Source organism: Terrapene carolina, unplaced genomic scaffold (assembly GCF_002925995.2).
Source record: "Terrapene carolina triunguis isolate 2854851 unplaced genomic scaffold, T_m_triunguis-2.0 Scaffold517, whole genome shotgun sequence".
Taxonomy (NCBI): domain Eukaryota; kingdom Metazoa; phylum Chordata; order Testudines; family Emydidae; genus Terrapene; species Terrapene triunguis.
Window position 1 is genome coordinate 5,577,340 of NW_020664868.1, and position 25,951 is coordinate 5,603,290.

A 25,951-nucleotide genomic window follows, 5' to 3' on the forward strand; every position below is an offset into this window, starting at 1 on the left:
GGAACCTATCCTTGTAACAAAGCCCGATGCCAACTCTGTCCACATATCTATTCAAGTGACACCATCATAGGGCCTAATCACATCAGCCATACCATCAGGGGCTCGTTCACCTGCACATCTACCAATGTGATATATGCCATCGTGTGCCAGCAATGCCCCTCTGCCATGTACATTGGCCAAACCGGACAGTCTCTACGCAAAAGAATTAATGGACACAAATCTGACATCAGGAATCATAATACTCAAAAACCAGTGGGAGAACACTTTAACCTGTCTGGCCATTCTATGACAGACCTGCGGGTGGCTATCTTAAAACAGAAAAACTTCAAAAACAGACTCCAACGAGAGACTGCTGAGCTGGAATTGATATGCAAACTAGACACAATCAACTCAGGGCTAAACAGGGATTGGGAATGGCTGAGCCATTACAAACATTGAATCTATCTCCCCTTGTAAGTATTCTCACACTTGCTTCTTATCAAAGTGTCTGTACTTGGCTAACTTGATTATCACTTCAAAAGTTTTTTTCTCTTACTTAATTGGCCTCTCAGAGTTGGTAAGACAACTCCCACCTGTTCATGCTCTCTGTATGTGTGTATATATATCTCCTCGATATGTTCCACTCAATATGCATCCGAAGAAGTGGGTTGTAGCCCACGAAAGCTTATGCTCTAATAAATTTGTTAGTCTCTAAGGTGCCACAAGTACTCCTGTTCTTTTTGCGGATACAGACTAACACGGCTGCTACTCTGAAACCTGACTAACTTACATTCCTCAGGCTAGAGGATAAAAAGGCACTTCTAGCTATTAGGTTTAATCTTTCTTCTTTTGCTGCATTATTGGCCACCAAGCTGTAGGAGGACGGGAGAGAACAGTTATAGAAACTCTCTAGCCAAACTAAAAAATGACCAAAACCCCCTGGAAAAGTAGGCATTTTCCCAAAAACATACAAAGTTTCCTGCTATGACCTGGGAGAGTTTCACAGAAATAATACTTAGCCCCAGCTAAATCCAAAACTAAGAGGATGTAAGAAAATCCAGGGTAGGATTACCGGATAGGGACAGAACGCAGAACGTACATGTGACAATTCATTTATGCTGAGTTATAATGCACAGAATGCTCTACTATTGAGAGTTGCAGGAGGAGCTGGTAGCAACCCCTAGATTTAGGTTTTCTAATTCTTACTATAAAAGATTCTTGTGATTTTTTGAGATGCCTTAACACCTCCATTGTTTGCAAAGGCCTTTGAAATCTTACAGGGAGAAAGTTCTCAGGCTTGAAAGGTGCCTTTCAAGCTTGGCAGAGTTATTAACTGTTAAATTACCATTTCTCTTCTGTTCCTTCCATTCCTCGTGGAAATTAAGTATGTGAACAGGAACATTCTAAAGAGACAAGCCACTAAAACAGCAGCAGACACTTCACTAGGAGCTCCCAGAGCAGCTGTAGTGACAGGGAATGTGTACAGGCGCCTTTCACCTCTGGAGAATGGAGAGGAGAGCATGCCCCAAATTACATTCCCCTCAGTAACTCCCCTGATCCAACACCTGGTGCCAGCAACCCATTCCCCTTTGAGATAGCAGCCTTCTGCTGTTAGCTAATTTAGTACTCCTGGGGGGATTCTGCACCCATATGGGGGCGCAGAATTCATATGGCTCGCATTTTTCTGTGGCCCCCCACACAGAAAAATGCAAAAATAAATCTGCCGGGGGACACGCGCCTCTTCCCCAGCACTCCAGGCAGCGTGTCTGTTCCAGCGTGCCTGGTGCAGCCTCAGAGACGGGAGCTGGGCTTGCGTGCCTACGTGATCACTGTCGGAGTTGGGGGCGGGGCTGGGCATATGTGCGTGCCAACAAGCGAGAGACAGAGAGAAAAAGACACACTGTCCCTCTCTCTTGCGACTGCAGCTCCCTGGCGTGTAAGGGTAGGGCTTTTTATTATGCATGAGGCAGGCTAGAGGCACAAATGCAGCAGCCTGCCTGAGTTAATTGATCTCATTCTCTGAGGCAGAAATGTAGCAGCCTGCCTAGTGTTAGTTAACTGCTCCCATTCTCAGTCAATTCCCTCAGGAGCATTAAAAACAGTGAAAGTTTTAAGACCCCTACATTGCCAGAGTGATGTAAAGGAGTTTTATTATAAATGACAGTAAGGGAATCCTCACCTAGGAAGATCTATGTGCTTTCTCACCTTTTTCCTGTGCCAAAGTGGCACAATGAGGTTAGATTACAGCTCAGGATTTATTTGATTTACCCATTTAAAATAAAAAAAATAATAAAAAAAAAAGACTGAGGGCAAATAAAACATTTGCCAAGCAGTCAGTAAAATGTCAGGAGAATCAGAACCAAGCACTTCCCAAAGTACCCAGCCAGGTCCAGGACAATGATTAGCAAAACTGTATGACTTTCATGTGTGAAAGTCGGAGCAATTTAAAATGGTAGTCTACTTTTTTTTGTGCTGTTTGGTGTTCTGTAATGTAATTTAAATGAAAATCCAGGATTCTAACTGGAATGCAGGATATTAGTTACCAAGTGTTTGTAACTTAACTTTCACGTGTTTAGGAAATGCTGAATAGTTATTGTGACTTTTTTCTGTATTGTAGTTTAAATAAATTACCACAACAACGAAACTGGTGTGATGATATTGCATTATTTTGACAAATAAAATATGCAGAATTTTGAACTTTTTGGCGCATAATTTTGATGGGGGGGGGGGGGGCGCAGAATCCCCCCAGGAGTAGCTAATGTAGTTTTGCTTTTTTGTTGGTTCCTTGCACCCCCCTTCCGCCCGCAGATTCCAATGCCAGACGGGACCATTCTGATCACATAGTCTGACCTCCTCTAAAACACAGACCACAGACCTTCCCCAAAAGTTAATCCAAATCCTGTAGCTCAAGTGGCCGAAGTCCGTGCTGAAGATTCAGTATTTAAAAACCCGATTCATAACGGAACAGTTGTTATAGCTGTTACATAAAGAATTTGGTTTACCTTTTGAAAGTCAAAAGGAGGAAATTATACACAAAAAGCTACATTAAAAGGAAGTTTATGTTGAAAAGTAAAGCACCTGAAGTTATGCAATGTCAGATTTATTATTGGCCATGCAACTAATTCTGCTCCCTGGTCTGTGCACATTATGGTAGTCTAATTACATCATCATATTTTTTCCACAGAATCCTTGCCTCATTCAGTGAACAGGCTGGATGCATGGGGGGCAGAAGTAAAGGTGCACTGGCAACTATAAGTCTAGTATTTCATAACCTGAAAGCTTGACTTTACAACCTAATTAATTTCCTTTTTAAAGTCAGAAATATAAGCTTTAGAAGGTGTGAAAAAAGGACAGAACAATGAGACATTACTGTGACATTTTACACCTTGGGGGAGCATCCTATAACCCCCATATTCCTCATTTATATATACACCTCTACCTCGATATAACGCTGTCCTCGGGAGCCAAAAAAAATCTTACTGCGTTATAGGTGAAACCGCATTATATCGAACTTGCTTTGATCCATCGGAGTGCGCAGCCCTGCCCCCCCGGAGCACTGCTTTACCGCGTTATATCCGAATTCGTGTTATATCAGGTCGCGTTATATAGGGGTAGCGGTGTAATTATGATCTTGCTTATAAAGCATGCCATGTGAGGTATCAGGGAAAGGTTATGATCTGCTGAAAGTCATTTTTCTATCTAAATATGTATATCATTAATGCATATGAAGTTATGATAACTGTGTTGTATGGTTGTCACTAAAATATGCTGTGGGGTTGGGAAGCGCCCAGATACTACCTCTCCAGAGATAATGACAAGGGAAGAGGTAACCAGCGCCCGGGTGGGTGCTGAAAAGATATCACCAGTCATTGTCCAGCAGAAGAGTTACAATTCAATGACTCACTCACAGGAGACACATTGGGGTATTGCTTCACCTTGTGACTCAGCAGCGCCCACCAGACATGCCTGGACTTGTGTTCTGCAAGCACATGGACTAAGGGTATAAAACAGAACACAGGGGCCACATGCTGGGCCTTTCTCCTTCCCCCAAGCAATAAGGACACTCAGAAGACTGAAGACTCCAACAGGGGGCACTGGCCCAGGTTTCAAGGGTGAAACCTGTGTACTATGAACTGCAATATCCAGTGGGGTGAGAAAAACTGCTTACTCTAGATGGTACCCAGTCTAATATGGCTGAGAGTTTAGACTGAGTGCTTCTATATTTTATTTTATTTTGGTAACCACTCTGACTTTTTTCCTATCACTTATAATCACTTAGAATCTGTCTTTTTTAATCAATAAATTTGTTTAACTGTTTATCTTTACCAGTGAGTTTGCCTGAAGTAAGGGTGCTTGCTGAGGTTTACAAAGGCTGGTGTATATCCACTTTCCATTGATGAAGTGGTGAACCAATTAATAAATTTGCACTGCTCGTCTTGAACACTGTAAGAACGTATATTCCTGAGGTACAAGGCTGGGAGCTGGGTGGATTTGGCTGGTGCCTTTCTCTGTGTGTGGGGCATCGGTGAACCCCATAAAGGTCTTGTCCAGGGGTAAGCAACCTATGGCATGCGTGCCGAACGCGGCACACGAGCTGATTTTCAGTGGCACTCACACTGCCGGGGTCCTGGCCATCGGTCCGGAGGGCTCTGCATTTTAATTTAATTTTAAATGAAGCTTCTTAAACATTTTAAAAACCTTATTTATTTTACATACAACAATAGTTTAGTTATATATTATAGAGACTTATAAAAAGAGATCTTCTAAAAACATTAAAATGTATTACTGGCATGTGAAACCTTAAATTAGAGTGAATAAATGAAGACTCGGCACACCACTTCTGAAAGGTTGCTGACGCCTGGTCTGGTCAAAGTCCAGGTTTCCCAGCACCAGGCCCTTAACCAAATCCTCCTTCAGCGTGCAGAGAGCCCTCTGGCACTGCTCGGTCCAGACCAGCTTGTCTGGCTTACCCTTATTGCATAGCTCAGTGATGGGAGCTGACACAGAGCTAAAGTGGGGCACAAACCTCAGGTAGTGCCCTGCCATCCCAATAAAGGCCCAACTACCAGCCAGCCCAACCCCTCCTGTCTCTGCACAGGGATCTGGGCCATAGGCAGGGCGAGGGGCTTCATCCCTGGGACCTTCAACCAGGTCACACTGCCCCTTAGCATCTGGTGAGGCTACACCATCCGGGGCCTGACAACAGTTCTCTCTGTCCCAGAATCGTGCCATTCCAGGAATATCTCCCCATGGACCACCACTTTCCATTCCCACTGGGGATCTGAGGGGTCTGAGCCCAGGATAGTACATGCAGACATATATGCTGGGGCCAGGAGTGAGAGCCAGTCTGCCACCCCACCCATCTGGCTAAACAACTCTATGGCCTTGGGATCCAGGAAGGGGGCTAAATACCAGAGCCTTTCCGCAGGGCCAGCCTCATTCCAATTGCCAGCCTTCCCAAAGGCCGCAAGACAGGTATCTATATCTCCCCCCTCCTTAACCTGGGGCAGCAATTTAGGGTCCCTGCGGAATTGGCATCCTGGGGTCCATCCCCACTCACCCCTGGATGGGTCCCTCTGCCTCTCAGCTCTGCCAGCGCCAGTTCCTGCTGCCTTTCTCTCCTGCTGTTGTGCTTCATGCCTTCCCTGTCTCTCATGGTCCTCTGACTCCTTCAAACTCAGCTCCAATTCATCCATCTCCAATCCACCAACGGGGAACTCGGTGGAGACCCCCAGTCTGGTCGGGGACACGGGTCTCCGGGACACCTGGCTGCTCCTAGCCTCTCTCATGGCTCCAGCTGGGTCAGGAACCGGCTCCTTAGAGCGATCCTCCTCTTCCAACTGAGCAATCAGCTGTGCCTTGGTGAGCTTTCCAATGCGCAGCCGTCTCTCTCTGCACAGCTCCACAATGTCCTTCTTAAGGAGATGGTTATAGGCCATCTCCACCCTGTTCCCAAGTGGTCACGGACTCACAGGCCTGTGCTCTTTCAGGTTCCCACGATCCCTGGGAGGAACCTCTTCAAGGGACAGCCCTTCTTGGGGGTCCACCTCTCTCAGGGTTAAGCTGTAGGCTCCTCCTGGAACCGCACCCCTCGGAGCCTCCAGCACGCCCCTCTAATCCCCCTTCATTTTACTGCTCCCCAGTCACTTACTGCAGGACACACTTTATCCCACCACTGCCACCAGTTGTCACAGAGTCACTGGGGCGATGCTCTGGAACTACTCCATATGAAGCCAGCCAGGACTCTGGGGGAGCCTCCTCTCTCTGAGCATACCGTCTCCAAGGCAAGAGGCTTACACAGTTTCTACCTTCCTGGGTCTGACCTCAGAGCATTCAGCATCCCCTTTCACACCGTGCACTTCCTGCGGCGAGTCTGCCCGGGTGAGGTTCCTGGGGAAGCCAGAGAGCCCTGCACCCCAACTCTGGAGTCAGACGCGACTCTCAGCCAGATGGTAAAACAGAAGGTTTATTAGTCGACAGGAACACAGCGTAGGACAGAACTTATTAGCACAGAAATCAGTGACTTTCAGCCAAGTCCATCTTGGGGGGACGAGAGAGACCAGAGCCAGGGCTCTGGTCCTCCCCCTCAGCCCCAAGCCAGCCGAGACTGACTTGCTTCCAGCTGTATAGCCCCTGCCCTGTCCGTTGCTTCTCCTCCGACCTTTGTCTCGCTTCCCGGGCCAAGAGTCTCCTGGTCGCATCCCCCTCCTGGGTCTCAGGTTATGAAGGGGCAGCCATAGCATTGGTGTAGGCAGCTGGAGCAACCCCCACAAAAGTCACACACCCTTATTCCCACCACCTAGACATTGGTGCAATACACAGGGAAACTGAGGCACACAAAAAAAACAGGAGTACTTGTGGCACCTTAGAGACTAACAAATTTATTTGAGCATAAGCTTTCGTGGGCTACAGCCCACTTCATTGGATGCAACACACACAGCATTCGTGCAAAACAGTAAGACTCACATAGGCTCACACACAACATAACAAGGGAAAATCCCTACTTTGTCACACTCAGCATCCACCATTTTTTCCCCCGTGGGTGCTCCAGACCCGGAGCATCCATGGAGTTGGCGCCTATGTTTCAGGAGCTCTGCCACTGACTTCCTGTGTGACCTTGGATAAATTATATAATCTCATTTATAAAAAAAGGATAATACTTCCTATCTCCTACCCTTTGTTAGTCTGTTCTTTCTAGTTTGTAAGCTCTTCTGGACAGGGCCTCTAGGTGCTACTGTAATACAAATGAAAAAAGATCTCTTTCAAAGTACATTTCATGGGACTTTCATATTTCAGAATGAGCAGACATGATAAGCATATCCCATGTCATTCCCACATCCCCAATTACCATCTCATTAAGTAGAACACTGTGCTGAAACATCTTACTATGAACTATTTTCTTTTATAGGTAATGTTTGCACAAAGCAGACGTTCACTTTTTACTATGATATACATTTAGTTTAAAAACCATCAGCCTCAGGCCTTGGCTATTTCCTTATAAATGACGGAATGATAATTATCTGAAACATTTCCACATTTTGTCCCACTATGAAATTACAGAGCAAAATCCTCTTAATAGGCCCACCTGGCACAAGCAACAAGCAATGATCCCAAACCTCAGACCCACTGAAACACTTCAGTGTATTGTGCTTGGTTGGCAAAGAGCACACAGGCACTAAAGAAACTCCAGCAGGGTAACAGGGAGGCTGCTGTGCAACACGGGGTTTAAGGAAGCACTTCATTCTGGTGTCACGATCGCTGCACTGGCTACTCACTGAATTGCCTTAACACTGGAGATTCAACGACTTGCCTACAGTAACACAGGAACTCCGGTAAAGCTGGACATAGAACCCAGATCTCCCAATCACAGTCCACAGCCATAAGCACAAGACAGTCCTTCCTCCGTCCCAGCACCCCAGCAAGCTACTAGTTGAAATTTCCCATTGTAGTTTAAAAAGCTACCTGTCATTTCTTTTATGCACATCCCTCCCTCCCCACCACACAGAAAATGGTTAGATTAACAGAGTTCCAACCGCATTAAAGTCTAACCCTACACTAACTTGAAATCATGTTAGTATTACTGGATGTTTACAAGCAGTAAATTAAACAGATGATAAAAATGGTCAAGAACTAATACAAACCTTTCTCATCATATGTGCAGCTGCCTGCCAGCCTCGGGTGCCGATGTGTTTGTTAAATGAGATGTTGAGGTGCGTCGCTGACTCGTAATACTCAATCATGTCAAATAATGCTGAGGCACCCTGGAAAACAAAGAGGAAAAGAAACTGTAAAGTTGACACAAGATTGTGGAGACATTCGGCAGTGGCTCTGGGAAACCGTCACAGACATTAGCTTCTCATTTCCAGTAAGTAACCTGCACAGAAACAATCCACGAAGCTAGCGGCTTGCTAATACATAGAGGGAGACCTAGAGAGAAAAAAAATGGTTATTAACCTTCCATAACTGTTGTTCTTTGAAACGTGTTGCTCATGTCCATTCCACTTGCACTTCTAGGGTGTAATGACTAAGTTCAAGGAGTTCCTGCCATAGGAATCTAGGACTGAGTTCTCAGCTCCAGTCGAGGAGGGCAGAGCAGTGGCAAAAGTGTCCCTGCAAGCAGCATTAGATGTGGCGGACTCTGCTGCATGAACCATAACCTCGGCCGTGGTCATGAGGAGGAGCTCATGGCTGCAGGCCTCAGGCCTCCCATATGAAGTGCAGTGGACTATTCAGGACCTTCCTTTTGAGGGCATGTCTCTCTTTTCAGAGCAGATGGACTCTAAACTACACAGAGTGAAGGATTCGAGAGTCACTCTAAAGTTCCTCAAATTACACATGCCGGCGCCACTGAGAAAGCACTTTAAGCCCCAGCCATTGCCCAGTTTCTACCAGCCTCCGTCAAGGCAGGATTACAGTAGGAGGCAGGGCCTAAGCAGGCCTTTTGATGGTACACCCGTGGATGGCATACCAGGACAGTGTCTGGATCCACTCTCACCAATTTTTATCAACTGGCTATCCCACTACTATTGGGCATAGTCCCACATCACCTCAGACTGCTGGGTGCTACGCACTATAGAACTGGTATACACCCTGCAGGTCAGTTCTTCCCCTCCTTCCTACCCTCTCTCTCCATCCCTCTTCAGGGACTCTTCTCGCAAGCAATGTTTACTCCAGGAAGTGCGAATGCTCCTGCAAGTGGGAGCAGTAGAGGAGGTTCCTCTGGTGCGACGGGGCAGGGGGTTTTACTCCTGGTATTTCCTAATCCCAAAGGCCAATGGAAGTCTCAGACTCATCCTGGACCTGTGAAACCTCAACATATTCACGAAGAAGCTGAAGTTCTACATGGTCTCCTTGGTCACCATTATCGCATCTCTGGATTCAGGGGACTGGTATGCTGCTTTCGATTTGAAGGACGCCTACTTCCATATTTCAATCTTCCAAGGCCACAGAAAATGCCTCCATTTCGTGGTGAACCAAGTGCACTACCAGTTCACTGTACTTCCATTTGGCCTTTCAGCAGGTTTTCATAAAGTGTGTGGCAGTTGTCGCAGTCTTCTTGAGGAAGCAAAGGGTTCAGGTTTACCCTTACCTTGTTGACTGGCTGGTCAAAGGTTGGTCCAAGGCCCAGGTGGAGGAAAATGTGAGGTTGATACTGTCAACCTTCAAAGAGTTAGGCCTGTTGATAAACATGCAGAAAATCGACACTCGTCAGTTAAAAGAGTAGAATTTATAGGGGCGGGCCTCAACTTGGTCCAGGCCAGAGCATTTCTTCCAGAGATCCAGTTCCGGGCCCTAGGCATGATCATAGAAAGCCTAAGACACCACCCAACCACCACGGCAAGAACCTGCCTAAAACTCCTGAGGCACATGGCCTCATGCACTTATGTGATGCAGCATGCGAGATTATGACTCAGAACCTCTCCAGGCTTAGCTAGCATCAGTGTACCGGCTGGGCTAGGATCGTTTGGACATGGTTGTCACGCTTCCCCATTCAGTAATCACCACCCTCCTTTGATGGTTGGACCCAAGGGCAGTATGTGCAGGTGTCCCCTTCTCGAGACCACATCTGGCAATATTTCTAGTCATTGACTCATCTGGGCTGAGTTGGGGGGCTCATCTGGGGGTACTCAGGACCCAGGGCCGCTGGTCCCAAGAGAGCTCTTGCTACACATCAACGTGAGGGAACTCAGAGCGGTGTACCTTGCCTGCCAAATGTTCCAGCCCCACCTGGAAGGCAAATACGTAGCGATACTTACAGACAACATGACAGCGATGTTCTATATGAACACACAGGATGGAGAGTGTTTCTCTCACCTATGCCAGGAAGCCCTTTGCCTGTGGGAATTCTGCATAACCCACTCAAACCACCTCAAAGCCTCCTATTTTCTGGGGGCACAGAATGAGTTAGCGGATTGCCTAAGCAGATCTTTCTCCAATCACAAGTGGTCCATTCAATCAGAAATCATGAAGGACATTTTCCAGAGGTGGGGAGCTCCCCAGATAGACTTGTTTGATATGAGACACAACAGGAAGCGTCTGCAGTTCTGCTCCTTCCTGAATCACAGCCCAGGTTCGCTCATAGATACGTTTCTTCTCCCTTGGAAGGATCATCTCTTTTATGCATTTCCTCCCATTCCGCTCATACACAAGGTCCTGCTGAAGGTCAAGAAGAAAGGCATGAGCCTGATCCTGACAGCCATGGCCTGGCCACGTCAACGCTGGTTCACCACCCTTCTGGACCTCTTGGTGGAATCAACGATCTGATCTCCCAGGATCACGTCCGTCTATGACCTCTGAACCTCAAGTCCCTTCATCTCACAGCCTGGAAGCTCCACGGCTGAACCTCTTGGAGCTAGCATGCTCCAGGGTGGTTCGAAGGACAACAGTTACGGAAGGTTAGTAACTGTTTTTCTTCTTCGAGTGCTTGCTCATGTCCATTCCGATATCCACCCTCCTACTCCTTTTGGAGTTAGCTGGCAAGAAGGAACTAAGAGGGTGGCAGGTCGGCAGGACTACGTATATCAGCATTATAAGGGCACAACTCCAGGGGGCACCAGAGCCGACCTGATGGATACCACTGAGGGAAAAGCTTTCCAGCGGCGGTGCACGCAGCACGCGCACGCCTACATTGGAATGGACATGAGCAAGGACTCAAAGAAGAGCCCCACCGTGACGGGATCCCCAAGGTGCAGTCTGGGACTGTGGCATCGATGTGCCCCCTTAACTCTCCAGCCTGGGCTGTCTGACACAATGCTTTGCTAGTGACAAACAGCAAATCCTTCCAGGCACTGTTATAACTCAGCAAAACCGCATGTGGAGCCCCACACCCAGCTGGATTGGATGAATGTTCCCAGGGCCACTCATGAATCACACAGAGACAGGTACCAGCCAAATCCCCCCAGCTCCCAGCCTTGTACCTCAAGAATATACCGTCTTGCACTGCTCAAGACAAACAGTGCAAGTTTATTAATTGGTTCCCCATTTCATCAATGGAAAATGGATATACACCAGCCTTTGTAAACCTGAGCAGATTTACCGAACACTTCAGGCAACCTCAATGGTAAAGATAAACGGTAAAAAAAGTTTGACTACAAAAGATAGATTTTAAGTGACAGGCAAAAAGTCAGAGTTAGTTACCAAAATAAAATAAAGTGTAAGCACGCAGTCTAAACTCTCAACCCTATTGGCCTGGGCAACATCTAGATTAAGCAGTTTTTCTCACCCCACTGGATATTGCAGTTCATAGTACACAGATTTCACCCTTGAAACCTGGGCCAGTCTCCTCTGTTGGAGTCTTCAGTCTTCTGAGCGTCCTTGTTGCTTGCAGCACAGGTGTGGGGAGGAGAAAAGACTAAGCATGGGGCCACTGTGTTCTGTTTTATACCCTTAGTCCCATGTGCTTGCGGAACACAAATCCAGGCATGGCTGGTGGGCATTGAGCCACAGGCATGGTTGAGCAATTCCCCTGATGTGGCCTTGTGCAGGTGAGTCATTGCATTGTAGCTCCCTTGCCGGACAATGGCTGGTGATGTATGTTCAGCACCCACTTGGGCATTGGTTACCTCCCTTGTCATTGTCTCTGAAGGGCTAGTATCTGGGCACTTCCCAAACCCATAGCATATTTTAGTGACAATCATACAACACAATTCTCATAACTTCCATTTAAATATGTATATTATTAATGCATATGAACAGTGGGTTTCAGCGGATCATAACCTTTCCCACAATACCTTATATAGAATGCTTTATATGCAATAACACAATTATATGTAAAATGAGGAATATGGGGGCTACAGGGTGCTCCCCCAAGGTACAGAATGTCACACCCACAATACCTTTAACAATTTCATCCAGCAGTTAAGTCACCAGCAGTTCTTTCCAGAAAAGCAATGAGCAGCACCCCAGAATTCCTCAAAATACTGGGAACCTGCCAAGCCAGCAACCCTTCCAAAGATCTAGATTATTCCAGCGGGCCTGGTGGCTGCACAACCTATCATAGCTAACTTCCCATTCAGCAATTCTAATCTGGCATACACCACAGTAGGAGCACGGGAGCCGCACCGGTGGGGAGGGATAGCTCAGTGGTTTGAGTATTGGCCTGCTAAACCCAGGGTTGTGAGTTCAATCCGTGAGGGGGCCATTTAGGGATCTGGGGCAAAAATCTGTCTGGGGATTGGTCCTGCTTTGAGCAGGGGGTTGGACTAGATGACCTCCTGATATTCTAGGATTCTATGACTCTGGGCACAGAGCTCGCCAACGGGAGAGTGTGCGTGTGTGTGTGGGGACAGATGGGTTCCCGGTGACAAGGAGTGGGGAGCCAAGAAGGGGGGGGTGAAGGGGGAGCTGGGCTCCTGGCAGCAGGGAACAGAGAGCCGGGGGGTGGGCAGCCCCACTTAAGTTGGTGGAAGCACTCCCTGGTGAGAATGCACACTACCTACAGAAGGAGGGCAGTGTGTACATGAACCACTGCAATAATTACTGTCGTGGTTGTAAGTCAACTTAACATAGGTCGACTTAAATTTCTAGTGTAAACATGCCCTGAGAAGGAAGCTTTCGCTATCAAGTTGGCTCCCTGAGGTATAATGTGCTAGGTAGTCCCCTTTCCCTAGTCATAAACCATGCGCCCTTGTACAGGGTACACTCCATGAAGGACTCAAATCCCCGGATTACATGCTGGTATCTAGCCCTCCAGCTCTATAGCTTCTGGGTGTAGTACCAAGCAGAGAAAGAGCATACAATGTGGATGTTTTTCTTCCCCAGGGACATGCTCAAGCAAGAAATCATTCTGGTTTTGGAAGGGAGGTATGTGATTGAACACACCTCCATCCCACTGGTGGCAAGGCTAAGAAGTATTCCTGCACTCAGATAGTGCCAATCAGGCACACCTGCAGAATATGCACCACCGGGAGAACTGGAGCTTAAAGGAGACTGGCCACAGAAAAATGAAGTTCTCCCAGAACCAGGGAGGTTGCCAGGGACAGCTTGTGAGCTCTGGTAACCAGGGCAGCTCAGCTTGGGGCAGTTTCTAATTGCGACGTTGTCTAATTAAAATATAACCATGCAAATCATTAGGGCTACCACTGTTATATAGTTGCAACGAATCTTATACAAAGTGTATCACATGGCCAGAAAGCGTTAAGCATCCTGCAGGCTAATTGACCCAGAGTCAACCGATCACATTAAACTTTTCCTTCAACCTCCCCTGTTTGGGGGGAGATTGACACAACAAGCTCAATATGAGCAAAGGCTCTGGAGGGCTGCTTCTAGACAGAGACCTGCAGTGGGTCCTGGGAAGTACTGCCAGAAGCTAGAGGCAAAGGGATTGTAAACTGGACTCTGAAAAGAACTCCCGCCAGGAACAGTAAGATTGCCCAAACTGAGGGTCAGCCAACTATTGGTTCCATCTAGTCCATGCCCAGAATTGGGGCAGGATATTCCCTACGGGATTTCTTCTCTTTATCCAGTCTAGTTTTAAATGTCACACGCAACAAGGCTGCTACCAGTTGTGACTGTCAGGAAATAGTTTCCTGATATTTAGCCAAAGTTATATATTAAAAAAAAAAAAATCCAATAAATAATCACAGCTGGAAAGGACTGGAGTCCAGTGGGATTTCTAGAAAACTCAATTCAGTAGCAGATGCAGCAATGGCTACTTAATAAGCTAATAAACATTGTTCATGACCCTCCTTTTGGCTTCTTATGACATCTGCTTGAAACAGCCAATCAAATAGAATAGAGAACTCCCGCAGAAATGTGTCTTGATCAAAGTTTACAAGTACCTACAAAGGTAACAAAAATTTGATAATGGGATGTTAAATATAGAAGACAAAACGTATAACAAGATCCAATGCCTGGAAGTTAAAGCTAGACAAATTCAGGCTGGAAATCAGGCACACGTTTTTAACTGCGAGGACAAACCACTGACCAGTTTACCAAGAATTGTGGTGTATTCTCCATCACTGGAAATTTTTAAGTAAAAATTGGATATATTTTCTAAGAGGTCTGCTTCAGTTCAAACAAGAATTCATTCAGGGAAGTTCCGTGACCTGTATTATACAAGTCATCAGTGGTCCCCTCTGGCCTTACAATCTATGAAAATACCACATAATTTTAAGAAAAGTCTGACTCCTTCTCTTGGAGATTACCTTTAAAAAAAAAATTAAGTGCCCCAAGTGTGAAAAGTACTATAATAGTCTTAAATCTGAGAATCTCAAAATACCAGCCCTTCCCTTAACTATGTAAATGTTGCTGAGGATGGGCAACAGTGCTCACTTTTCTACAGCTGTTCTGGCTGCAACATAACTGGCAGGAGCAAAAACCTGATTTACAAGAAAAGCCATATGTGCAGCAAGGACATCCAGAATTACCTTTTGGCCAAAGGTACCCAAAATAGCTTTGAAGCCATGCAACGTTTTTTAATTATTCCCTTCAAAGGACGACAGAGTTCTTCGGGATAATGAATTGTAGGCTACACCTTCACAGTTCTTTACTGTTTAACATCCTACTTTTTACCTCATCTCTTGTCAAATGTGATTAGGAAGTCCTGAGTATTATTATTATTATTGCTAACCATTTCTGATTAGCTCCTAATGTTCAAGGAACTGTACAACATATAGTGCCAGACTCTGCCCTCAAGCCCTTCCAATCCAGCAGAAAGAAAATAAACCAAAACAAGTAGGGCTGTCGATTAATTGCAGTTAACTCATGTGATCAACTCAAAAAAATTAACTGCAACTAAAATAATTAATCGTGATTAATCGCACTGTTAAACAATAATATCAATTGAAATTTATTAAATATTTTAGGATGTTTTTCTATATTTTCAAATATATTTATTTCTATTACAACACAGAATACAAAGTGTACAGTACTCACTTTATATTCGTTTTTATTACAAATATTTGCACTGTTAAATTGATAAATGAAATAGTATTTTTCAATTCACTCATACAAGTACTGTAGTGCAATCTCTATTGTGAAAGTGTAATTTACAAATGTATTTATTTTTTGTTACATAACTGCACTCAAAAACAAAACAATGTAAAACTTTAGAGCCTGAAAGTCCACTCAGTCCTACTTCTTGTTCAGCCAATCGCTAAGAAAACAAGTTTGTTTGCATTTACGGGAGATACTGCTGCTTGCTTCTTATTTACAATGTCGCCTGAAAGTGAGAACAGACATTTGCATGGCACTTTTGTAGCAGGCATTGCAAGGTATTTACGTGCCAGACATGCTAAACATTCGTATGCCCCTTCATGCTTCAGCCATCATTCCGGAGGACATGCTTCCATGCTGATGATGCTCGTTAAAAAAAAATAGTGCATTAATTAAATTTGTGACTGAACTCCTTGGGGGAGAATTGTATGTCTCCTGTTCTGTTTTACCCATATTCTGCCATATATTTCATGTTATACCAGTCTTGGATGATGACCCTGCACATGTTTGATTTACGAACATTGGCACTGCAGATTTGACAAAACGCAAAGAAGGTACCAATGTGAGATTTCAAAAAATAGCTACAGCACTTGACCCAAGGTTTAAGAATCTGAAGTGCCTTCCAAAATCTGAGAGGGACTAGTTGTGGAGCATGCTTTCAGAAGTCTTAAAAGAGCACCACTGTGATGCAGAAACTACAGAACCCAAACCACCAAAAAAGACAATCAACCTTCTGCTGGTGGCATCTGACTCACATGATGAAAACGAACATGCATCAGTCCGCTCTGCTTTGGATCGTTATCGAGCAGAACCCATCATCAGCATGGACGCATGTCCTCTGGAATGGTGGTTGAAGCATGAAGGGACATATGAATCTTTAGTGCATCTGGCATATAACTATCTTGCGACGCCGGTTACAACAGTGCCATGAGAATGCCTGTTCTCACTTTCAGGTGGCATTGTAAACAAGAAGCGGGCAGCATTATCTCCTGCAAATGTAATCAAACTTGTTTGTCTGAGCGATTGGCTGAAGTAGGACCGAGTGGACTAGTAGGCGCTAAAGTTTTACATTGTTTTATTTTTAAATGCAGGGTTTTTTTGTACATAATTCTACATTTGTAAGTTCAACTTTCATGAAAAAGAGATTGCACTACAGTTCTTGTATTAGGGGAATTGAAATATACTATTTCTTTTGTTTTTTACAGTGCAAATATTTGTAATCAAAATAAATATAAAATGAGCACTGTACACTTTGTATTCTGTGTTGTAATTGAAATCAATATATTCGAAAATGTAGAAGACATCCAAAAATATTTACATAAATGGTATTGTATTATTTTTTTTAATCACAATTACTTTTTTTTTTAATTGCTTGACAGCCCTAAAAACAAGTCATGGGATCAGAAATCAGGGTCAGATGGGCATGCAGGGATTACCTATCAGCGTGGGAATAGGAGGAAATAAAAGCAGAGATACAGACAGAGGTAAAGGGAATAAGAAGGAGCTTGAATTTGATGGGGGTAAGATGAAGCCAGTGATATGTCTAGAACAACAGCAGAACAGGACTTCAGTCTATCCAAAACACCACCACTAGAGGGGGGAAATGGGAGGCAGGGAGCTAAGGTCAGAGGGAAGATTGCAGCGATCAGGAAGAAATGACCAAGGCATTGACAATAGTTTAGCAATGGGGGGAGGGGAGAATTTGGGAGATTGTACACGAATGGCAACAGAAAAAAGAAGGATTGTGGTAGAGAAGGAAGATAAACAGTTCCACCTCTGGAGGCAATGAGCTAGAGATGGTGGAGATTTCATCTGCCTCTCACCTGATGTGAGGCAGGACATTTGGGAACCAGCTACACAGAGGAGGAAGAAAAGGTCACTACAGAGAGAGCACTCGGGGACAGGAGGGGACCCAGAAGCAGATGGATAACGAACAGGCACCTGGGGCTTACAATTTTCGTTCTTTATTATTTAACAGAATTAAGGAAATGGGCTAGTGGTGAAATAGTTACTTAAAATAAACACAGTTTTAGATACCAAGCTGTTAACTGTAGCACACTGGGCTCACTGCACCAAAACTGTTTAAAATATCAGTTCCTTCTTCACTTACTCGTTGGGACCTTTGGGGTTACTTTAGAGCCAATGGCATTGCTACAACACACCTACACAACATAGGTTAGTGTAGCGCAGGAAGTTCAGAATATAAAGCCTGAACTCAGGTCCGGCAGGGAAAAAGCATTCCAGTTCACATTACATAAAACATTCGAAAGGTTAATCCTCCGATGGATTTTTAAACATGTTTATTTAAGAGACTTCCAGGTCTATTTGAATTATGGCAATTTGGAATCTGGATCTCGAGGGTTCATTCTATTTATTACTTTCTGAAATAGCAAAAATGCAAACAAAGACCTAAAATGAAGTGTACTTATGAATGGAGAGGGTAATAGCAATGGCAAGGATAGGTCAGATTTGGAGCACATCCCTTTAACTGCTCACTAACCTGAGTGCATGAAGAGAAAGCTCAGAACAGAACACAACACTGTACCAGGCAGAGAAAATTAGAGGATTTTTGTTAATCTTGAAACAAAAAAAAAAGTCACGGTAAATTACAGAACATTAAATGAAACTTACATCTTCATCCAGGTTCGTTTGCTCCAAATCAACTATTTTGAACTGGACCCTTTTGAAAATCTCTTCCAATGCCTCACAGGCCTTATAGTCTAGTTTTTCTCCTGGGGGAAAAAAACAAACAGAGTGAATTCAGAAGACTCAGTGTTAAGTGTTTTGTTGGTACATAAATATGCACAATATTAAGAGAAATACATGTCAGAGTTCTAGAACCCTAGGCATTGGGACAGAAAAAGGGGCAATGCAAGGAGAGATGGATCTTGTTTTTCCTTCAGTTGGGGTAAGCTACTTCCTGCTCTTGCAGACAACATTTATTATTTGCAAAGTTAAACATTTAAAACCCACACACACAAAAATCATCTTGGACTGGTTTCCTAGCAGATGGACTAGATAACCCATTAGGAGCTTTTCTATTGCTAAGCTTTATGATACTATGAATTCAGAGTCCGCATCTGCTTCTTCCACAAGATCCAGACCTAACCCAGCAGGGCATGTAAAACTAAGGGCACGTCTTCACAACCCGCCGGATAGCGATCGATCTATTGGGGATCGATTTATCGCATCTAGTGTAGACGCGATAAAAATCGATCCCCGATCGCTCTGCCGTCGACTCCGGAACTCCACCGCGGTGAGAGGCAGAAGCGGAGTCGACGGGGAGCAGCAGTGGTCGACTCGCCGCTATTCGCGTACCTGAAGTTGCGTATCTTAAGTCGACCCCCCCGTAGCGTAGACCTAGCCTAAGACCGCCCAAGAAGCTAGGGGACTCAACCTAGACCTCCAATGCCCAGGACTTTAATAAATATTTTCCACGTTTGAATTCCTCACCTGAACAATATGCTGAGATAAATTGAGACAGATAATGAACCAGCCCCTAAAATACATACATGATTAACGTGCCTCCAGTCTTGGCCTTGTCATTTCACTATTTTGTAATCATATTGTCCAATTGTTCCTAACACATTTTCTACTTTCAGAGGTTTCACTTGTAGTCAGAATTATTTAGAGATTCCTGCTACCACCTGAATGGCTGAAAGCCAACAGCTTAGGTCATCTCAAATGCCTTCAGTTATCTTAAACAAATGTCATTAAAAAAGCAGGAATAATTTTCTGACGCAAGAGCTTGATTCTTAACTCTAATACTGACTGGTAAGAGGAAGTGGCAGCAAAGAAGGCTGTGTATGCTGGACAGGCCAATTGGCAATTTCGAGCTCCTAACTGTATAAATATTGGGAAAGTGTAAACAGCAAGAAAGGGCGGTGCTTCTGGAGGCATATCACTATAATGTAATAAAATTAAGAATGGAAAATTTAGATTGTATATTAGTAAGGCTGCAATTATATCAAGAGATCACGGAAGTCATGGAATCCGTAACTTCTGGAGACCTCCGTGACAATGGGGGCCCCTGTAGCTGACCAGCCTCCGCGGGCTGCGAGGGGACCCTCCCACAGCTGCCCAGCCACTGCCGGGGAACCCTCTTGCCCCCCGCAGCTGACCAGTCGCCACGGGGACCCCCCCCCCACAGCTGACCAGCCAGTGGACAACAGGGTCCCCACAGCTCCCAGCCACTGCAGATGGGAGGCAGGATGCTAGACCCTCCTCCCTCCCCATTTTGTCAGGGATGTTTTTAGTAAAAGTCAGGGACAGGTCACGGGCTTCAGTGAATTTCTGTTTATTACCAGTGACCTGTCCCTGACTTTTACTAAAAATATCCATGACAAAATCATAGCCTTGTATATTAATGACTCCCACGGAGATATATTCAGAGAGCCCTGCACAGATACAAAATTTGGATCTGCATCCGATCCGCAAACATGGTCTGCAATATAAAGTAGATATCAACAGATTTGCAGGGCCCTGTGAATTCAGCCATAGAATAGTATATTGAGTGGCAGAAGCCACATTTGGATGTTTTAAGAAGATTATTTTCTAATGTTGAATCAATCTCATAAGGCAAGTCTTTCACTGACAGGGAGATGGAATCAAAAAGCTCTTTGCCACCTCTAACGTCTAGAATTCTTAGATTCACAGGTAATTTTAATCAGTAGGTACGGAACTAGAGCTTGACATTTTATTTCAGTTTGCTTTTTAACTGAGTCAACTACACAAATACATCATGCAGTACCTCTCATAGTTGTACGCACCCTTCTGCTAGTCGTATTTTTAATTTGGTATCTAATAACTCCAGCACACAGTTCTGAAAAACTAAAACTGTCGACACGGTAATTCACGTCATCTGAAGCAGCATGAAAAGTATCAGAAAAATCTATTACATTTAAAAAAATATGGCCAAGATTTTCAAAACTAGGAGCCTAAAGCCAGGCTCCAAAATCTATATTTAAGCTCAGCAATAAATGGCCTGATTTTCAAAATTGCTGAGCACCCAGCTGCCTGCTCTAATTAGTTTTAGGTTGTAGTGTTTCTAGTGGGGTCCCACTGGGGTCTTGGCTCTAGGATATTTAACATTATCATCAATGACCTGGAAGAAAACAAAAATAATTACTGATAAAGTTTGCAGATGATACAAAGACTGATGGAGTGGTAAATAACGAAGAGGGCTGGTCACCTACGTTTCCTTTAAGGTGTGCACCTGCGCGGCTATGCAGGAAGCCGCCAAGGGCCACGCACTTAATTAGCAGAGCCGCACAGGCATGCGCGCTGCACTCAGGGGCGTGGCCAGAGGTGGGCCTGGAAGATGGCAGTGGGGTGAGGTGGGGAACAGGAGGTAGGGTTGGGGCAGGGAGGTGAGGGATGGCGATGGGGGAGCTTGGGGGTGTGCAGGGTGAGAGGCCTCTTCCCCCGGCCCAGGTGCTGCTGCAGGGACAGAGGGCTGGGGTCCTCTCTCCCCGCTGCAGCCCTGGGGCAGACACGCCCCAAACCCCTCATCCCGGGCCCCACCCCAGAGTCTGCATCCCCAGCCGTAGCCCTCACCCCCGGCATCACCCTCTGCCCTAGCCCTGAGCCCCCTCCCACACTCCAAACCCCTCAGCCCCACATCACCTCCATATTGGTGCACAAAACAAAATTCATTCTGCACATGGATGGGAAAATTTTAAGGGAACATTGCAGGTCACTGACACAGAGCAATCTTGATCACTTAGTAAAATGGGCACAAAGAAACAAACAATGTGTGTTTTAATACGGCAAAAGTAAAGTTATACATCCAGGAACAAAGAATGCAGCCCATTCTTACAGGAGAGCGACACTATCCGCCACGACTCCCTAAGCTTTTTCAGGGTCACTGCTTCCCAGCATAATCAGCTCCCAGTGCAATGCTGTGGCCAAAAAGGCTGATGGGATCCTGGGACAGGAGAATATCGAGTAGGGGTTGAGATGTAATATAATATCTCCATTTGGCACTGGTATGATCACTACTAGAATACTGTGTCCACAATTCCAGTAGAAGGTTGATAAATTGGAGAGGGTTCAGAGAATAGACACGAGAACGATTAAAGGATTGGATAACCTGCCTTATAGTGATAAACTAAATAGATTCAGCTCCTTGAGTCTAACAAAGAAAAGGCTAGGGCGTGACTTGATCACAATCTGTAAGTACCTGAAAGGGGAAAAATATTTGATAATGGACTCTTCAGTGTAGCAGACAAAGGTAGAATAAGATGCAATGGCTGGAAATTAAAGCTAGACAAATTCAGACTAGAGATAAGTTTTTTTAACAGTGGCTGGCTCACTACAAAAGCAATTTTCCCTCTCTTGGTATTGACACCTCCTCATCAATTATTGGGAGTGGACCACATCCACCCTGACTGAATTATCCCAGTCACTACTGGTTCTCCACTTGTAAGGAAACTCCCTTCTCTTCATGTGTCAGTATATCTATGCCTGTCTCTGTAATTTTCACTCCATGCATCCGATGAAGTGGGCTGTAGCCCATGAAAGCTTATGCCCAAATAAATCTGTTAGTCTTTAAGGTGCCACCAGACTTCTCGTTGTTTTTGTGGATACAGACTAGCACGGCTACCCCCTGATACGTGACAGCATTAACAAAAATGTTAACTGGGGAAGGAGGTTGCAGGGAGACCCTGAAATAGAGGGGGATGGGAGGGTGGAACATGGGAAGCTTGTGAGGGGAATAAAGGAATGCAAGAAGCCCCTGGGGGGGGGGGGGGGGGTGCAATTAGTTCGGCCTACCAAAGTGACAAAGAGTGCAACCCTTGAGTAATACCACATGTTCCAGAAAGCCCCTTAACCAGGAGCCCGGGCTCATACAGAAAGAGCTGTTAAACATACTTATTTGGCCAGGTTTTTTCTTAAGTGATGCCTCAGCCTCCCCTATTGTTCATGCATCTCCCTCTTCTCCATAACTTTGGAGTCTTTGTATTAAGATCAGAGAACATTCCAAGGCTTGGTTTATACTTAAAAATTAGATCAAACAAGCTACTTCACTCACGGTTGTGAAAAGTATCGTGCCCTGAGTCCCACCGTTAGTTCAACCTAACCCCAATGTAGATGCAGCAAGGTTGATGGAAGAATTCTTCTGTCGATCCAGCTACCACCTTTCAGACAGGTGGATTCATCGATGGAAAAAACCCTTCCATCAGTGTAGGAAGCATCTACACTACAGCACTGCAGCACCGTAGCTGTAATGTTGTAGCATAGACATGGCCTGAAAGCTATGCTCTAGTTCAACCGCAACACATTAACCTCAATAGAGGAATCAGAGGGAGAAGTGCCATGTCCTGCATTATGCAGGTGGCCAGACTATAGAACTGCAAGGGTTCCTACTGGCCATATGAGAAAAAATAATGAATCAGGTTTTCATGAGAGGGTGGTAAAATCAGCTAAGCCCCAGCTATATCCGTGGCCTGACAACTACTGCGGCAGCAATTTTTCCAGCATTGCTGGAACATGGGTACATGTCTCACGCAGAATCACCTACAAAATTAACTATTGCTGTTTCTTCAGTATTAGCATTATTTGTACTGCATTAGCAGAGCAAATGCCCCATTCAGGATCAGGACACCATTGAGGTAGAAGCTGTACAAACAGAGTACAACCGTTTCTGCTCAAAGAATTTCCTTTAAAACGCTACGTCATTAGGGTTAGGAGAGAGAGGCTTACCTTTTAGATCCAAGCAATCTATCCTGGGAGATAGTTCTTTAAATTCCTGTAAGAGAAATAGTAGCACATTAATATACTCAGGAGAAGACAAATCCCTCCTCTAGAATAATACAGAAGTGGAAGGTACGGCAACACTTCCCCACACATACGAGGGGAGGGCATTACTCCCCGCACCCTTCCGTGAGTTCACTAGAAACCGGTACATACCCACGGTGTTTCTTAGGGCTTGTCTAGATGAGGGGATTTAATCCGCAGCTTTTTTCTGCGTGTCAGGTAACACACATTATGCAAGCTGTAGTAATAGCATGCACGCAGGACAGTGTGCCCTCAGTCAAGGCACATCATGTGCACACACCGCAGCTGTTTGCTGCAAACTGAGGGCATAGCATTCTCAAACCAATTCAGAGCGGAGAGAATGACCGTAGGGACCACTGTCATGCAGGTGTGCGATGCCAGGGAGAGGTACTGTAATACCAAGTTATAAAGTTTGATAATGCTCAGGAAGTTATTGATGGTTTTGCACATATGGGATTCCCAAGCCATACTGGGGCCATTGATGGGACTCGTGTCTATTATTTCTGAAAGGAAGATTGCACTGTTTGTGAAATACTTTGGAAGCAAGAGAAAAACACATCCCAAAGATTATAGCTGCAAATTGTATTTGGCACAGGATTAGTGAGAATTAGGGAGAAAGACTTGGCAATAGGTGGAAGGCTGACGTGCAGAGACTGGCTCACCGGTTTGTGTAGCCACCTAGGCATTCAATACAGAACGCAAACAGCCGGGGCAACAGCGTCCAGGATGCCTATCGCTCTTATTTGGAGTCTCAGGCCTGAAATTGTGCAGCTGTGAATCCTGCTATTAACCTATGCATGGATTGAGACGGGGGTGGGAGGGAGAAGAGATTTTTGTGAAGTTCAGTGTTGATTATGGGCAGTGGAAGTGCAACATTGTGGCAATCCCTGTTGTACCTTGTGTCTTTGCCTACATGTGTTTGTAAAAGCTTAAGAATGAATGCAAACAATTATTTTCTGTGTAAAATGAACTGTTGACTGCTTGTGAATGAAATTATAAAGATTTTCATTAAATAATCTATTATGTAACAAACAGAAACGAACCTTCAACTGAGAAAAATTTTAAAAATGCTTTTAATTATGAAACAAGCTAGCTAACTACGAAGAACTGTTTCATTAAACCAGCAGCGGAAACCAAAACAGTAAAGTACAACAGTTCAGCACAGAGCATAAAGCCAGGAAGCTTAAAATTACAGGCGAAGGTATGTCTTGGTTATGCTTCTTCTGGTTCATGGGATTTCTGGTGTGGAGTGGGCAGGCTCAAAGTTACCAGGGGCAATAGAGGGCTCAAAAGAGCTGGATCTTAAGTGCCACTGCTCTCGGTATCCTGAGCTGGAGTCTGGGAGGGGAATGGCCTCTGGGTGCACTGTTGCGAGGGTACAGCCAAAAGAAGGAGTTGTTCCCAGTAGCCTGTATTGTCCAATGGCTGCCAAACATGGCTGGGTGCTAGTTTGCAGTACTGCATTGCCTGCTACCCGAACAGTAACATGTGCTGCAACAGGGCATTTTGGCTTTGTATTGCCCCCAGGAGTTGCCTCTGCATCTTCTTCCATATTATCTTTGGCCATGGCAAAGCTTTTCCTGGCAACTACTACGCTGTCCTTGGCCACTGCAGTGAACTCCCTGGAAAGCTCCTTGTCGTATTCCCTCAGGCCTCAGATACTGCCTCCACCTCTCCGTATTCTTCATTTTTGGGGCCGGGGGAGGACTCTGTATGATGTCCATGAATTTTTCATCACAAATTTTCTGTTTTCTCCCGCTCAGGTTTCCTTGCTGTTCTGTTGCTGATAAGGGCCCTCCTCCTTGAGGGTCTGGCCAGTACAGGTGCCATAGCTGTGGGCGTATTAAAAAAAATGACAAATGGTTATTCATATTCTAGAGAAGCTGTGGTGTTTTTAACATTCATTCCTGGCTTTACCGCCTTTAGATTCTTTCCAGTCTTGAGGAACCTTGGAGATGGTAAGTGGCGCGTGGTTTTGGACTTTTGTCTGGGCACTATATGCTGTGTGGCTTTGCCGTTGTGCCTTGGAGCATGGGGGTGATGGGAATTATGCTGTTCAGGCTGTGCCTTGGAGCTGTTTTTACATGGCATCAGAGGGGTTAGCAGGGTGAATCTTGGGATCAGCTGGACAGCAATACCCTTGAGGCTGTCCTGATTCGGGATCACAGTGCAATGAGGCAGGTGGCTAGGAGGCAGAGAATGGCCTTATTAGAAAAGGGCAGAGCAGCAAGATATGCTGTGAAGTTATTCAACAAGATAGTCCCCCCAATGTGTTGCAGGAGTCACGAGCAATACTGGTGGGGATGGCCATGTAGCTATTCCTTCATCTATGAGCAAAAATGGAGCAATTTCTCAGCCTTAGAATTTGCTCTGTCTCCCCTGCAGACACGTTAAAAAGAAAAGAAAAATAGACAGGGTTCTGGAATGACTGCCTGAAACATTCACTGTTATCAGTCTGTCAGAATGGCCCTGTAAATGCATATTACAGGGAGCGGTACTCGTTGTAGCTTTATGGGCATGCAATGTCCATGTCTACCTCCTGTACAGTGAGAACACTAACCAAACTTCGCTTCCTGTAACCACTGTTGCAATAAACTTCTGCATTTTGCACAAGAATGTTTTCCTTATTTGACTCTGGCATGGGAGGGGATGGCAGAAAGGCTGAGGCCGCACAATGCTGCCAGCAACTGATTTGGAAATAGTGAATGGGGTTTGTGGGCGGGGGAAAGGGCACATTCACCAGGCAGGATGCTAAGGA

General features: G+C 45.2%; 2 protein-coding genes and 1 pseudogene across 2 annotated transcripts in view; 1 reads left to right on the forward strand and 2 right to left on the reverse strand.

Annotated features, from left to right (window-relative positions):
* The window catches only part of LOC113407905, a 6,880-nt pseudogene extending 962 nt beyond the window's left edge, over window positions 1–5,918 (reverse strand).
* LOC112107877 (zinc finger protein 271-like) overlaps window positions 1–25,951 on the forward strand; it is an 879,239-nt gene that overhangs the window by 333,387 nt on the left and 519,901 nt on the right. The window lies entirely within an intron of this gene.
* PPP1R37 (protein phosphatase 1 regulatory subunit 37) overlaps window positions 1–25,951 on the reverse strand; it is a 147,540-nt gene that overhangs the window by 70,851 nt on the left and 50,738 nt on the right. The window contains exons 3-5 of the mRNA XM_024219783.3: window positions 23,119–23,164; window positions 18,046–18,146; window positions 8,121–8,240 (exon numbers count right to left, since the gene is read on the reverse strand). Coding sequence (XP_024075551.2) covers window positions 8,121–8,240; window positions 18,046–18,146; window positions 23,119–23,164 — 267 coding nt within the window. The remainder of the gene's footprint in view (window positions 1–8,120; window positions 8,241–18,045; window positions 18,147–23,118; window positions 23,165–25,951) is intronic.